Source organism: Alexandromys fortis, unplaced genomic scaffold (assembly GCF_014885135.2).
Source record: "Alexandromys fortis isolate MF-2015 unplaced genomic scaffold, M_Fortis_MF-2015_v1.1 scaffold_88, whole genome shotgun sequence".
Classification (NCBI taxonomy): domain Eukaryota; kingdom Metazoa; phylum Chordata; class Mammalia; order Rodentia; family Cricetidae; genus Alexandromys; species Alexandromys fortis.
Window position 1 is genome coordinate 3,158,353 of NW_026067961.1, and position 15,806 is coordinate 3,174,158.

General features: G+C 53.3%; 1 protein-coding gene across 4 annotated transcripts; it reads right to left on the bottom strand.

Moving 5' to 3' along the window:
• Nucleotides 1-2,089: 2,089 nt before the first annotated feature.
• On the bottom strand, nucleotides 2,090-11,108 carry Klhl21 (kelch like family member 21). Of its 4 annotated transcripts, none has more exons than XM_050153314.1 (5): nucleotides 9,972-11,108; nucleotides 7,221-7,626; nucleotides 5,543-5,615; nucleotides 4,057-4,147; nucleotides 2,090-2,204 (listed from the first exon to the last, which is right to left on the bottom strand). In XM_050153314.1, the coding sequence occupies exons 1-5, from the start codon at nucleotides 10,990-10,992 to the stop codon at nucleotides 2,152-2,154; spliced, it is 1,644 nt and encodes a 547-aa protein (XP_050009271.1). In that variant the 5' UTR covers nucleotides 10,993-11,108; the 3' UTR covers nucleotides 2,090-2,151. The 4 variants fall into 4 exon arrangements, 3 of the variants coding, with proteins under 3 accessions (XP_050009271.1, XP_050009270.1, XP_050009269.1); XR_007593755.1 differs by having other exon boundaries at nucleotides 2,149-2,204; nucleotides 4,057-4,689; nucleotides 9,972-11,105; XM_050153313.1 differs by lacking the exon at nucleotides 2,090-2,204 and having other exon boundaries at nucleotides 2,237-4,147; nucleotides 9,972-11,105.
• Nucleotides 11,109-15,806: the final 4,698 nt, after the last annotated feature.

Here is a 15,806-nt window from a genome sequence, read left to right on the forward strand (position 1 = left end):
GCTGAGGAACTTGACGGGAATGGAGGTGGCATCCACTTGCTATATAGCTCCTGTCCCTCACTGCTGCACGCCAATGGGTAGAGTCCGACTTAGCATATTGTAAGTGAGGCCAGCCATGGGTCACTTGGAAGTTGGCACAGTAGCAAGGGCCCATGGTCATGGCTTCATTGGCCAGAGTTAAGTCAGTTCAATGAAGCTGAACATGGCCAGGGACAGCTAAGAAGCTGGCCTTGACTGGCTGTACGCCCAGAGGAACCCACCCTTGGAAGGATCCTATTTTGGTCCAGACCTTGAATGGGAAGGGGCATGGATCCCACCCCTTCCATAGCATGGTGCTGTAGGTCATGGATGCGGCAGATGCACCTTCAAATTTCTTAACTCTTTTTGTCTCCCAAAGAGCCCGTGAGACTTCCTGCTTCATCCACATGTTCCCACTGGCTGGTGCATGCTCATGCTTCTCAGACAGGTACTGAGAAAACTCACTGGGTGGGAAACCTTGGCCAAATTATTGGGGGCTTTCTCATGCCTGTCTGGCCTGTTAGCACACAAGCTCAGGGGCCTGGGTTCCTTCTGGAAGCTGCTGGGGCTTCCTCAGCATGGTACCCAAGCTCTAGGTAAGTACCCCCAGTCAGAAGTACAAGACCTTTCTATGACCTAGCTGGGGAAATGGTTTGATGTCTTCTTTGCCACAGTGTTGATTGAGGCTGTCACCAGTACTTCCTGGTTAGAGGAGGCATAGACCTTGATAGGCGTGTCGAACAAATACAACACACTGAAACATCCCACCCCATCCAGGGCTAGGCTTTGCCTAATCTCCTTGCTCCATGAAATGCCATACTCCTGCCATTACATACCCTAATTTCCCTGCTGTTGGGAGGCTAGGAAGATGGGGTTCCCTCACAACTAACACACCCGACTCCCTTTCGTTCCCTGGCCATTAGCACCTGAGGGAATCGTGCACCCCAGGTTTGCCAGTATAGGCCATAAACAGCTTCAGATCTGTTCTGAGGCTACTCAAGGCCACAGTTGGGGGGTGGTTTAGTGGTAAAGCATTCATTCCTCAATCTGTCCTCAGGGATCCTAGCCTGTTTCTTTTCCAGCCAGGCATTGGCCTCCCCTGGATTTGGATAGGCTCTGGGGGAGGAGATTACAGCCTAGTGTGTGTGTGTCTCAACCCTCCAGAGTTGTGATTCTCAACCTTCCTAATGCTGCCACCCTTCAATAGTTACTCATGTTGTGGTAACCCCAACCATAAAATTAACTTCACTAGCAAGGCAGTGGTGGTGCATGCCTTTAATCCCAGCACTCTGGAGGCAGAGACAGATGGATCTCTGTGAGTTGGAGGCCAAGCCTGGTCTACAGAGTGAGTTCCAGGACAGGCTCCAAAGCTACAGAGAAACCCTGTTTCAGAAAAAGAAATAAAACAACAACAAAAAGGGCTGGAGAGATGGCTCAGGGGCTAAGAGCATTGCCTGCTCTTCCAAAGGTCCTGAGTTCAATTCCCAGCAACCACATGGTGGCTCACAACCATCTGTAATGAGATCTGGTGCCCTCTTCTGGCCTGCAGGTATACACACAGAATATTGTATACATAATAAATATTGTGATGCAAATACCTGATTTCTGATGACTTTGGGGGTTCTAAAAGTAACCTAGGTTCAAGGTCCATCTCACTGTGGGTAGGAGCCTACCTTTGTACTACATCATATGTGTATTTCACCTTGAGGAGAGAAAGGACTAGAGAGGCTCTGTGATGCTGATGCTAGACTCGGCCCTTCTGTATCTGCATTTGCTCTGCTGTGATGCCGGACTCCAATCCTACCTCCTGTACTTGCATTCTCTCTTTGTGATGCCGGACTCCCCAGTCCTACCTCCTCTATCTGCATTTGGTCTGCTGTGATGCCGGACTCCCCAGTCCTACCTCTTGTACCTGCAGTCTCTCTGCTCTGTGATGCTGGACTCCCCAATCCTACCTCCTGCATCCGCATTCGCTCTATTTAGATCTACCTCCCACCACCAGTGTTGGCCTCTGCACACAAGGATTCCCAGAAAACAAAGCAGCAAGAAGATGAAGGCCAGCTGGGAGGTGGTGGCACACACCTTTAATCCTAGCATTTAGGGGGCAGGTGATCTCTGGGAGTTCGAGCCATCCTAGTTTCCAGCGTGAGCTCCAGGACACCCAGGGATACATGGTGCAACCATGTCTGGAAAAACAAAGAGATGAAAGCCATGACACTCAGCATGTAGGAAACATTTTATTTCAAAAAATAGGGTAACATCCTAAAACCTTAGAATGCTGGACACAGAAGCCTAGGGAGTAGACAGAAATAAATATACAAATCTGCCCCAGCCACTGGTGTGACTGAATGCTAGTCACCTAAGGAAGGTGACCTTCTTTACACAAGTCTCTGAAGTCATAAATATAAGAAATACCTTATAGATCAGCAAATACCAGGCACAGAACTTTTCATAACTTAATTTTATCCTGACATATAAAAGCTTTATACATGTGACAGGGACAATCCCATACCCAGGTAGCCCAGCTTTCATCCCTGTTAGTGTAGACATGTGTCAAGTGATGGGTTACAGCCCAGAGCCCGTGGCAAAGGTGAAGCTGAGGGAGGGACTGGACTGGACTCCCAGTGGGAGGACCACAGTGAGTGCCTACCCAGATGTGGGTCGTGATGTGCAAACCTGAGTATCTCTGGAGGTGGGCAGAGGGGCCCTGTGCAAGGGTGCACAATAAGGCAGGAGCCACCGCAGTCAAAGGAGAGTGCGGTGGTGCAGCTCTTCCCCTGGGAAGCCCCCTAGCCTGTCCCCCAAAGGACCTGACAGTGGTGGCCAGGCTACTTTCCCCAGCACTAAGCTTAGTTCCTGATACTCAAGATTCCACCCTGCCATGCCAAGGCACCTCATGGAGTATCAACACCTCTGGGTGACAGCTCTTAAGGCTCACGGAAAGAGTTTACTAGGCCAAGAGGGAGGAGAGGCACTAGAGGGCTGGGCCGACAGCACCAGGGGACAGAAAGCACAGCTGCACACCCTACAGGAGCCCTAGGGTATCAGTGGGCCTGGGCTGGCACAATCTTCCCCAGGGTCAGGCGCCCGGGAGAGCATTTTAGAAACAGATTTCAAACCAAACAGGAAGAAGGCAGGTGTCTGGGAAATTAAGGCAGCCTCCTCTGCCACCTGGCCAAGAAGATGGCTGTGGTGTGTGATGGGGACATTCCATTCCTGGAGCCTCATCCGTCAGCCAAGTTCACCCTGAACCTTGGCTTTGTCTCTAACGTGACAGTCCTAACGCCCTCTTCTCCACAAAGAAACGTGACAGACTCCAGCAGAGAAGCCACTGGGTACCTTGAATGGTCCCAGCCCCCAAACCCACGAAACCACTCAAGGTCAGAAGAAACCCAGGGGTCCCTGAGCTGTGACTCAGGCGTCCCGCTACTCGTGCACCTGGGCCTGAGCTCTCAGACATCCTGTCTCCCACACGATGGCAGGAAAAGTCTAACAATGCTGACCTGTACATCTTCAAGTCAGACAGGGCCATTTGTCTCTTCTCCCAACTCTTCTACTTCTTTTCGAGTTCAAACCGCAAGCATTTCAAACCTTGAACCAAGTGCTGGGGCTGCCCCGCTTGGCTTCCCTTTGAAGCAGGAGTCGTCGCTCCCAGGCCCAGCAGCTGTCTGCTCAGCCAAGTATCAGTGACATTCTCGAGGAGGCACGGTCTTCTCCTCTAGCCTTGCCTCTGCAGGCTTGGGACAGAGCCCCAGGGAGGGCCTCCTGGCCAGGCGAGGCCATGTACTATGGAAACAGACCCCTTCAAGCTCACACTGTGGCTTAATCCCACAGCTCAGTCAGTCCTCAACTCCTGGAAGCCTACCCTGCTGTCTGGTGAGGCCTAAGAGACATGCAAAGCTAGGTGAACTGACGCTCCCTGGACCTGGCTGCTGGGAGCCTTGGCGCTAGAGGTGCAGTTTAGCTCTCTGTTGTAGCCTTTGTCTTCCTGGGTCTCCAGTGTTCCAGGCCAGGCCACTCTGTCATACGGACCCTTACCTTCTGCTCTGGGATCAAGCAGGCCCGGGAAGTGGCAGCAAGGAGAGGCACACTGCACGGTGAGTTGGATACTACAAGCTGGAGGTAACTTCTGGAAGGCAGAGATACATGATGGTGGAGAAGCCACTGGTTCTTGACCACACACACAGGTCACCATCAGCTTCAGCCCTAGAAGCTGTGACACAGGCTCCGAGTGTATAGGAACCGTCACATGATGCCTCTAGGGCTCATTCAGCAGCCAGGAGCCACTGCTCCGGTTCATGTGCAAAAAGGAGAGGCCGCTCCTCTGCAGGTGCCAGGCCCCTTGTAAAAAGGCCCTCCCTTGGGCCCAGGCCTGGGCTAGTGCAGCTCGTCAGGGTTCTGAGGCAGCCTGTGGCGGCCTGCATCCACGTCACTGCTGCCACTATTCAGCTCAAAGCCACGGCCCCCTGCTGGTGTCTGTGGCATGAACTGACGGAAGATGCTCACGCTACCATGCCAGAAGGTGGGCTCCGGAAGCCGCCCCACCACACTCCATGCCCGGGTCTCTGGGTCATAGGCCTCGACCACGTCCGAGAGTTCAAATGTATTGTCATATCCCCCAGAGACATAGAGCTTGCCTCCCAGGACGGCCAGGCTGCCCCCGACATGTACCTGCAGGTCAAGGCAGAGGAGTGAGAGGCAGGCAACTGAGGCAGGGCAGACGTCCCTCCCTGATTGCTCTAGTAACTTCCAGGGAACAGCCTGGCACATCCTAGCCCCAGCACTAAGAACCGTCCTCAGCCAGCCTTCCAGGGAGTGCAGATAGCATAAGCCAATGCCTTCCTGTTTTCCAACCAGGAAACTGGGGCTCCCTATGTGGTCAGCATGGTCTCCAGGTGTGGGCCACACCCAGCATCCCTGCCTCAGCCCGTTAGGGCGGGCTCATCCGTTCTATCTTACAGATAGGAGACAGGATGCTGGGACAGCCATCAGTGACAGCTAGGAATGGAACCTGGTCAGACAGGGCAAAGTCTCCCAAGAGCCACCGTACCATCAGAGATAGGAGACCCTGACCAGATAAATGAGGTCTGCAGCGGGGGTGCTGAGTTCATGGCACACATACTATATGGGTCCCATAAATGTATTCTCCGGGTCAACTCCTCAGGAAGTAGCTGGGGTGGATAGTTCCCGGACCTGTCTGACCCCATTCCCTCAAGCCACAATGGCTGCTAGCGTTCACACAAACACGCCAGCCCTGGGGCCTCTCTGTGCTTGCTGCCTCTCTGTACCTTTTCTGCTCGATGGTGCTGGCGCATAGTGATGGTGCAGTGACCACTAGTCTGGTCTTGAGATCCTATTTAACATCTGGTACCGGCAAGTTCCAAACGCAATGAGGGTAACACCCGCTTCCCTTACAGGCCCCACCCACCATGACTGTCTCCCAAGCACTCTGTCTTAATGACAGTCCAGTTGCAAAAGCAGGGCCAGCCTGCACTCACAAATGCTGGCACACCTGCAAATTTACCTGATTCATAGACGGGATCTTGTCCCATTCATTCTTGGAGGGGTTGTATACATCCACCTCGGCAGAGTCGTCCCTGTGGAGGGAAGGGAGGCAAAGACAGTCAGTCAGACAAAAGCAGCAGCACCTTGGGTGTGACTCTTCTGGGGACCTGTATGTACATTTTTGAACAGAGTCTTGGTTGGTAGCCTAGACTGGCTTTGAACCCACTGGGTTATCCCTACACTCTCTGTCTTCTTTCCAGCAGAGACCAAAGAGCCACAGTTGGAAGGGGCTGGGCTGGACAGGGCTCCCTGGATCCTCTCTTCAAGGCTGCTACTTCCCAGGCAGAGTCAACACCTTTGCTTCCCCCCCTAACCCCCCTCCCGGAAATCAATAGCAGGAGGCTCAGGATGGCAGCTCCCTTTATTGGTCACGGATATCCAGGTATTTAGGTGGGGCTGAAGTAGCTTCCTGTGTGGATGGCACACAAGCAAACCGCAGGCTGGGCAAACCCCTCCCACATCCACCTGGAGGGTTAGCAATCAAAACTGACTACTGTCCTCCAGAAGGAGTCAGCAGGTGCCAGGATCCTGCCCTGGGACCTTAGGACAGGGAGGGCGTTCTCAAAGGTACTGGGCCAGCAGCCACTAGAGGGGCTGAAGCAAAGACCTGGCACTCTTCACAGTTGTATTTATAGCCAGCCCCTCCCCCTTCTTGAAGGCGGGGGGGGGGGGGGCAGGAGAACCTAGGGAAGGGCCAGGCAGTTTTATAACAGGACCCAGGCTGAGGAAGGTTCCAGGACATTCTCAGAGCAGACCCTCAGGTCCTGGCATTTAAAGACACCAGGCCCTTCCGCCTCCTAGATGACAATGACACTTGGGTCCCCTTCAGGCTCCTCAGAGCTCACCCTGAAGAGCGGTGGCCTCCTATTTTGGGGGCAGGGCAGGCAAAGGTCACTGCTACTCAGTCAGAGAAAATGTAGGCTCAGGGTACACATACCTTTGGGCTCCCAGATCAAAGTCGAGGACAGAGGAGACAGAGGGATTGTCATTCAGTCATTCCCTTCGTCCCTCGCAGCCCCACAGCTTCAGGCAGACTCCAGACGGGGGAGGGGGAAGCATTGACTATGCACACACACATGTATGTGCACACACACTACACACAGGGAATCCAATTACCCTCCCAAACGTTCAGTAGCCATTCAAGGCACATTTGGCTGTGACCAGATAGGTCATCAAAACCAGGGGACCACCAGGTGGTGGCGGCGCACTCCTTTAATGCCAGCACCCGGGAGGCAGAGGCGGACAGATCTTCTGTGAGTTTGAGGCCAACCTGGTCTATAGAGCGAGTTCCAGAACAGGTTCCAAGCTACAGAGAAACCCTGTCTCAGAGAAAAAAGAAAAAGAAAAACAAAAAAACCCAGGTGACCAGGCTAGGGTACGGCTGAGACATCTCTCTCTATCTCACTTAGAAACATGCATGCTGTACATGTCCTGGTGGATGCATGGTAACCCATGGGCTGCTTAGCTAGACACTTCGAGACTCCACTATCCTTGAGGCAGCTTGATTAAGAAAACCTAGAAGGCCACAGAAATGGTCTAAGGGGTGGGACAAGCCTCAGCCTCCGATCCCAGCTTTCCTCACCTATAAAATGGGCAGCAGGGATGCTGAGCCGGAAACAGCGTACCCAGGGGCTCACCTGACAAAGTACATGAGTCCATTCAGGGTCACAGTCTTGGGCGCAAAGGACCAAGGTGGAAGCTGGCCACAGTCCACCAGTGACCACAGGTCAGTGTCCGGGTCATAGCATTGTATCACCATGGTCTCCTTGCCCGCCAGGGAGCCGATGGCGTACAGCCGGCCTCGGCAGGCCGTGGTGGAGCAGTTGTCCATGGGGTAGGTCATAGGCTGCAGAGCCTCCCAGGAGTCGGTGGCATGGTCATAGCGCTCTGTGCTGTCAGCTGCCACCACATACAGTAGCCCGTCCAGAACAGAAGAGCTGTGGTACTCGCGGGCCTTGAGCATGGGTGCCACCTCTGTCCACTCGTTCACACTTGAGTTGTATCGCCACACGCAGTCATAGAGCCGGGAGCCATCAGACCCGCCTGTCGGGGCACACAAAGGGCAGATGCTCAACCCACGTGTAGTGAGTCACCCACCTGTGTCTTCTCGGACTTCCGGGTAGGCCTCTCCCTGCAAAGGAATTAGCCTGATTCCCTTCACCCAAAATACATTTGTCTTCTTCTGGCCTCGCCAAGCGGTCACTGTCACTGAGGCAGGGCACAAGGCCCCCTAACTGCTGTCAAATCAAAGCCAAAAGATGCCGCTTCCAACTGTCCTAGACTGGGGATACAGCTAAGCTGGTGGAGTGTTTACCATAGCATGCATGAACCCTGGGTTTGCTCTCCAGAGAGCAACACACCTGTAATCCCAGCACTTAGCAGTTCCAGTTGCTCTAGGCCACATGAGATCCCCAATCCCCAGAAACAAAATGAGGGCAGAGAGCACCAGCTGCTCTTTCAGAGGGCCTGGGTTCTATTCCCAGCATTCACGTGGCAACTCATGACCATCCCTGACTCCAGTCCTAGGGGATCTGATGCTTTCTTCTGGCTTCTGTGGGCACCAGGTAAGAAGATGGTGCAGACTACACGCCGGCAAAACACTCATACGTTAAAGAGTTAAATAGAGCTGGGCCGAGGTGTGCACCTTTACTCCTAGCACTCAGGAGGGAGGCAGAGACAGGTCAATCTCTGAGGTCAAGACCAGCCTGGTCCAGGACGGACAGGGAGACATAGAGAAACCCTGTCTCAAAAAAACAAAACAAACAAACAAAAAAGACTCAAACAAAACTACCCTCCGCCACACCATCACACGTAACTATCTCAGACCATTCAATCTCAGGGCTGGGCAGCTCTTCTGGATAGACACTAAATGTGGGATTTGGCCACCAAATCCTAGACATCCTGGACACTTTGAAACCAAGACTGTGTCAGAACATGAGAAGAAACCCACACTGTTACCCAAGAGACCTAACACCACAAACCACACTCCCATACACCTCTGGGGTTCTAGTTTTGACTTTAGTGGAGAGTACAGAGACATGTTTCATTCAAATTCTTATCAACCTACACAGATTTTGTGTGTCAACAAAAGACAGTAACTGTATAAAGGAAATCTAAGACATAAATGCTCAGGGTATGAGGAGACTCCAGGAATCTTGGGGCTCTGCCCCTGGCTTTCCGGCTGGTGCCGTGAACAGGATAGAGACATTCTGTCTCAGCCCAGAGCTTTTGAGGGAAGAGTCTGAGACATGTTATACAAACTGTGGGACTTTCACAGGGATGCTCTGAAGCAGCTGAAGCAGCTTCCTGGCCCCTCGGGAAAATTCCCCACCAACAGCTGAAGGGAATGGCGGAGCCACCTGCCTCCACCCCATTAGCTGTTCAGCTGTAACACTTAGTATCCAAGGGCGAGTCTGGCCAGTTCTCTGTTCAAAATCACCAGCCAGACTTCAGAGATGGGGGCAGGGTGGCAAGGGCGGAGCCCGGCAGAGCAGGGTCAGTCTCAGGTTGTTAAGGAGGGCTGGATTCAGAGACCAGTCGGGAAAGCGGAGGCTGTCCCGGAGACCCACAAGCACACCACCACCGGAATATCGGAGTGGGCTTTCTGTGGAATGTGGAGCTGAGCCCCTGTGACAGCCCAGCCGCGTGCCTGCCAGGCTGATATGATAAGGGACATAGGCCCCAGTGGTCTTGCCTTATATAGCAGTTCCAGAGGCCATCCCTGCTGGCCTGGAGAAGGAGGCAGCTAGCCTCCCCTTCAGTTTGATCATCGGGATTCATCCTTGGTGAAAAACGTGGGAGAAGCCCTGCACAGGGGCAGGCTGGGGCCGGCCTACAGTGACTCGGCAGTGTTTTGGGGTTTCAGCCAAGTAACTGGAAGAAAACCGCTCGACATGTGACCATGTTTACAGTCGTAGACTAGAGCAGCCTAAACACCATGTGATCCACAGTGCATCGCCGAGGTGCAGGCTCGAAGAAACCCTGTCACTGGTGACAAAGCCACTGAGTCAGGAGGCCCCTGTGGCTTAGCAGGGCGGGAGAAAAGTCCCAGCTTTGGGGAGGGTGAGATGTCTCACCAGGCGCCAGCCTGCAGCCTGTCCCCGCATTCCTTGGGGATTAAAAGAAAGCAGCCATTGTGCCAGGCCAATGCCCTGTCTCTTCTAACCCAAAAGGGGGAGGCACCTCCGGGGCAAGGAGTTGGCTAAGCAAGGCAGGCTGTACCACGTAAGGCACGGAGACCCACAAAGCAGTTAAGTCTCTGCTAGCACAGGGGGCTCTTATAGCTTGAAAGCAAATGGAAAAACTAGCGCAGTCCCTGCCAAGGGCTAGGTCGAGCTCTAAGATTCAGGTCCTGAGTGTTTCACTTGGAAAGCCCCCAGCGCGCTCACCCGTCACGTAGATGTCATTGCCCAGCGCCACGATGCTGTAGCCCCCGCCTAAGTGGTCGGGGAACTCGGCCAGGTAGCGCCACTGGCCTGTCTGCGGATTGTAGCAGTCGACGGTGACCAACTCGTCGCAGTCCTGGTCGCAACCTCCCACCAGCACCAGGATCTCCGCTAGGCCGGTGGACGGGCGCGGACGCATGCGGGGGCAGGGCCCGCGGTCGTGTCGGTCGTAGCGTGCCGCCTGGAAGTCGCGGGCCTCGCGCAGCAGGCGCAGGCAAGGCGGGCAGCGCGCCACCAGCGGCTCGGCCTCCACGTGTGCCAGCAGGTAGAAGCGGCGCACGAAGGGAAGGCGCACGGCCTCCAGCAGCTGCGGCCAGTGCGCCGCGCGGCGCGGCGGGTCGGCGCGGACCCAACGCAGTGCCAGCTGGTAGGCCGCCTCCTCCTTGGGCACGCACAGCCCGTCGTCGCGCAGGTAGCGCAGCAGGCGGGCCAGCGGCAGCCTCTCCAACTGCTCGGCGCCCAGCTCGCCCACGTGGCGCAGGATAAAGCGCTGCGCCGCGCTAGCCAGCCCCGAGCAGCTGAAGGCCTCGGCAAAGTCCTGCATGTCCAGGCAGTTGGCCAGGTCGAGCTGCTGCTGCAGGAAGGCGCCGCACGCTTCCTTCACGGCGGGGAACTGCAGCAGGTCCGCGGCGCGCAGTAGCGGCTCGGCGTTGTCGCCGCTCACGGCCACTCTGCCGGTGTAGCTGAAGTCCAGGAGCAGCTGCAGCATGTCGGGCGGCACCCCGTGCAGGCGCACGCGCTCGGCGCGGCTCTCGCGCAGCTGCCCCGCGAACATGGCGCGGAAGTAGGGACTAGCGGCCGCTAGCACGGCGCGGTGCGCGGGGAAGTCGCGGCCACCCGCCGCCTCCAGGGTCACGTCCAGGAACTTGCGCTCGGCGCGCAGCTGACTCAAGCCGCGCAGTAGGCTCAGGGCGTGCGCGGGATCGGAGAAGGGCAGCACGGCCAAGGGCGCCGGCCGCTCCATGACGCCGGACTGCGGGCACAGGGACGCCCCGGCTCCCCGGGCACCGCCTCTATAAATATGCACACCAGCCGCGGCCTCCGTGGGCGGGGTCTGTCGGGGCGGAACAACACAGGCCACGCCCACTTAACCCTTTTATCCCCCCCCCCCCCCCCCCCCCCCCCCCCCCCCCCGCGCCCCCCCCCCCCCCCCCCCCCCCCCCCCCCCCCCCCCCCCCCCCAGCGCTGCTGGCAGGTTGAGTCACCGCCGCCTACGCCGGCTCCCTTTCCGCCCTTCCGGGGCTTTCAACCGCCTCCGCGGACGCTCAGCTGGCAACGGCGGGTGTCAAGTGCGGGCTCCGAGGTGTGCTAACCACCCTCCAGCCCAGCGGTTTGCCGAGCGTGGCCCGGAGAGGCGAGCTCGGCGCCCGAATCTACAATCACTCCTTTGGTTCCAGATTCCCTGTTGCGCTCCTGGGAACCTCAGGACATCTGGGTAGGATGATCCTGATCCTGTTTTCAGTACCGTTGGCTCCGGGGTAGTTACTTAAGCCCCCTATCAGATTTCAAAAGTAGTATTTGCACAATTCAGCACCAAAGCACGAACAAGTCCAAGAGTTTCGTTGTCTTTTTTTTTTTTTTTTTGGTGCGTTTAAGAAAAACCGGGCCAGATTCCAGGAAGGCGCTCCTCCACTGTGTTCTTGCCTGAGTTCAAAGCGAGCAGTCTAGTTTACTTTCCGAACCTACTCCTTCAGGCTACTCACGGCGGGTAGGAGCAGGTCTGCAGGGAAGTGCCCAGGCTCCCAGACCTCCGGGTGGCCCAAAGGCTCACGGTCCGTCCGGGAAGTTCCTTAAAAAGCTGGAGATGGAGCCGCTCAGCAGTCACAGTTCTCTGAGTGAGGCGGTATGTGCTGTACGTAAACGCAACTCTAGGAACGGGAGCCTACACTTGGAAGGCACTGTGAGTTTTGCTTTGCTTACTTTTAGGGAAGTGTCTGCTAATCAACTGTGCCCTACTTCCTTTCTGAAAGTATTCCAGCCTCAGATCTCGCCCATCGCGCCCCTCGGGGAGGCTGCTAGGTTGACACAGCCTTGGCAGCAGACATTTTGTTTTATTTCATTTCTAAAACTTTTCAGGCTTTCTCTTCCACTCAGGAACCTCACCTCCTTTTCCTCTGAGAATGCAGCTGGTCTAAATTTTAGGGTCAGCATGGTAAGCACAGACTCCAAGGAAGAAAACATGCAGGTACCCCAGCAACCGCCTGTTGCCCATAGAAGGTCTGTTCACACAGCTATTAAAGGCATGGCAGCATTCCTGGGCCCAGGAGCCTGGCCAATAGCTTACACACTCACGCGGGTCTTCTGAGTCTGAGCAACCAGGAAGTGGCTGCTTGTAGAGGAAAGTACAATAAGCCCTGGGAGTCAGCGGGCTCCTCTCAGCGTGAAGCCTGAGGATTAACTGCGGTAGCTGAGAACTGAGTACGGATTTTGTTTTTGTTGGAGATGGAACCCAGGGCCTCAGACATTGAAGGCACGCACTTTATCATCTGAGGTCTCTGCCCCTCTGCTCCCCACTCTCCTAACATCAAAAGGGTAGGTCATTAAGGAAGAATGACTCTGTAGATATTGAGATGGGAAGATGTGCATGTGTGCACGCTAGCCGTCAAGTCAGACCATACACAGTGGGATCCAGTTATACAAACTGCCTAGAAAAGAAATGAGCGTCTCTGTCCTCTTTCTTCAAGGGTCTCCGGCTTGAGCCCAGGGTCTGGCTTGCGCTTCGCGTACTCTGTAGTCCATCAGCAGCTCTAGATTTCCCTCACTCCCAACGTTTTTGTGTTGTGTGTGTGCTTATTCACGTGCCACAGTAGTGTAGGTCAGAGGACGGGGTCTCACGATGAAAGCCTGGCTTGCCTGAAACTCAGAGACCCACCTGTCTCTGCCTCCCAAGTGCTGGGATTAATGGCCTGTGACACCACTGCAGGGCAAAATGAACCCAGGTGTTACTCTCCACGCCGCCCCAGGCTCATTCTCCTCATTTGCATACTGTCAGTCCTGCTTTCCTGCTCCCCCCCCTGTCTGCCCCCCCTCCCCTTTTCTCTCTGCCCTCCAGCCCCGCCTGCCTATCCTTCCTGTGCCTAGTTATTGGCCATTCAGCTTTTTAATAGACCAATCAGGTGCCTTACTCAGGTAAGGTGAAATAGCAACACATCTTTACATAATTAAACAATTATTCTGCAACAAACAAATGTAATACATCTTTATTTAGTTAAATGAATTTCACAACAGTCTACATAGCTAATTCCAGGACAGGTAAGGTTACAGTGAGACCCTGGCTCAAAAAAAGTAATTACAGCTGACCACTAATCCCTTTGTCCATGGATCCCTCCTGGTTTCTTGAGCTGCTGTCAGTTCTGAGTAAGTGCAGCAGTACCCCCTCCCCCCATCAAAGGTTTCCCTTCACAGAAAACCACAACTGGACACAACCCAGAGATCAGCAGATCGTGGGGAGCCCAGCCCAATGGGTACATACATCTACATCACAGCTCCTACACCCATGGCTTGGGAGCATCCTAGAAAAATGGCAGAAAGATCCCAAGAGCCAGCACACCAGAAAGTCAGCTGTCAAACAGTATCTCCAGGAATGGCTACATGAACAGAACTGGAACAATGGTAACATCAACAGGAATGCTAATATGGAAAGGGGAACATCCCATGGGGTCCTAACCCTAGACAATAAAAGACAGGGACTGATGATGGTTTGGAATTAGTCCTTTGACCGGGTGGTGGTGGTGGTGGTACACGCCTTTAATCCCAGCACTTCACTTGGGAGGCAGGCAGGCAGATCTCTGTGAGCTTGAGGCTAGTCTGGTCCACAGAGTGAGTTCTAGGATGATCAAGGCTACACAGAAAATCTCTTGTCTTGGAAAAAAAAATTAGTCCTCACCAGGGATGGGTCCCATAACTGGTTGTCTAATACAGAGTGGTCAGCCCTGAAACCATATACACACATCAACCCAAAATACACTCAGCAGGCTACACACACCAATTGCAATCAAGGAAGAAGAGGCTATCAATTTGAGAGTAAGGGGGAAAACCCAGAAGGAGTTGGGAAGGGGGGACATGGGAGGAGCCAGAGGGAGGAAAGGGAAAAATAATACAATTATACTTTCATTAACAATGCATAAAAATTAAAATAGTAATTTCTTAAAGTTTTGTTATTAAATATGTACAATTATGTTAACTATATAGGACTATTTTTGTTTAATATTTTATCAAATTTATTCATCTTACACCTTTTGCCTTCATGTCTGTCTGTGCACTCCATGCTTGCTTGGTGCTCAGACGAGACCTTTGGAAGCCCTGGATCTGTAGTTAGGGATAGCTGTGAGCGACCATGTGGGTGGGGCTTAGAGAAGCACAGGTGTGCTCCTAACTGCTCAGCCAACTCTCCAGTTCCACACGTGAGTTCTGAGGCCAGCCTGAGCTACACAGTGCTTTTCTTTCTTGAGCAGCAGTGCTAGGCGCTAATCTCCAGGCTTACATTTAGCTGGACAGCAGCCTAACTGAGCTCCACCCAGGAAGGAAAGTCACTAAGTTGCTCAGGCTGGCCTAGAACATGTACTTCCTGCCTAAGACTGCCAACTAGTTGGTATTGTAGGCATCAGCCATTACTACTGGCTGAGGTTAACATTTTTCTCAAGATCTCTAGGTCTATTTTTTTTTAAGATTTACTTACCATGTATACAATGTTCTGTTGGCATGTACAGGCCAGAAGAGGGCACCAGATCTCACTATAGATGGTTTGTGAGCCCATGTGGGTGCTGGGAATTGAACTCAGGACCTCTGGAAGAGCCGCCAGTGCTCTTAACCTTTGAGTCATCTCTCTAGTTGTTGTTTTGTTTTGTTTTTTTGTTTGTTTGTTTTTTGAGACGTGAATTCTCTGGCTGTTCTGGAACTCAATTTGTAGACCAAGTTGGCCTTGAACTCAGAGATCCACCTGTCTCTGCTTCCTGAGTGCTGGGATTAAAGGTGTGCACCACCACACTGCCTGGTTTAGGTCCATTTTTAAAATGATTAACATTTTAGGGGCTGAAGAGATGGCTCAGACGTAAGAGCACTTGTTCTTCCCACATGAGGGTTCACAACTCTCTGTAACTCCAATCCTAGGGGATCTAATGGCCTCTTCAACCTCTGAGGCTACCAGGCAAACATATGGTACATATACATGCACACATGCAAGCAAAACAGTCATACAAAAAAAATTAAATCTAAATACTTTAAAATAAAAAATTGAGCTTATTATGACACCCTCAACCGAACAGGTAAGCACCCGGGACCATCCAAAATCTGGGTGGGAATGTGGTGAGAACAGTCAGGCCCAGGCCCAGACTCCGCCCTGTCAGCTGTGTGTGGAACCCAGGCCTGGTAGCTAGTTCCTCCTGCTCCCTGGGGGTGTGAGACATTCACTCCCTGCAGGGTAGCAATGACCTTACACTGTGAGGCTGAGTCTGAGGAAATGCTGGGCTGTGCCAAGGTGCCTTAGAGCCCTTAAGTGGTGCAGCTCCTGTCTGGAGAGGAAGATGGTGGGTAAGCTGTCAGATAAGCAAGAGTTTAGACATTTAAAAAATCATGAAAATTCTAATTTACCTATAATAAAATAAAAAAATGCGGGCTGAAAATATACAGTTCAGTGGGTAGAATGTTTAGTATGCACGGATCCTGGTTTAATCCTTAGTACTGGGGGAACTATAAAAGCAGTCTGTCCAGGCTGCTGCTTTTTTTTTGTTTGGGTTTTTTTTTTTTTTTAAAAATATTTATTTATTTATTATGTATACA

Excerpts from the sequence above, each read along its gene's own strand:
- Klhl21 (XM_050153312.1), bottom strand. The coding sequence starts at position 10,992 with ATGGAGCGGCCGGCGCCCTTGGCCGTGCTGCCCTTCTCCGATCCCGCG. Across the intron at positions 5,616-7,220 it reads GGACTCATGTACTTTGTCAG|GGACGACTCTGCCGAGGTGG; the intron begins GTGAGCCCCTGG and ends TTCCCTCCACAG. Across the intron at positions 4,690-5,542 it reads AGATCCCGTCTATGAATCAG|GTACATGTCGGGGGCAGCCT; the intron begins GTAAATTTGCAG and ends CTTGACCTGCAG.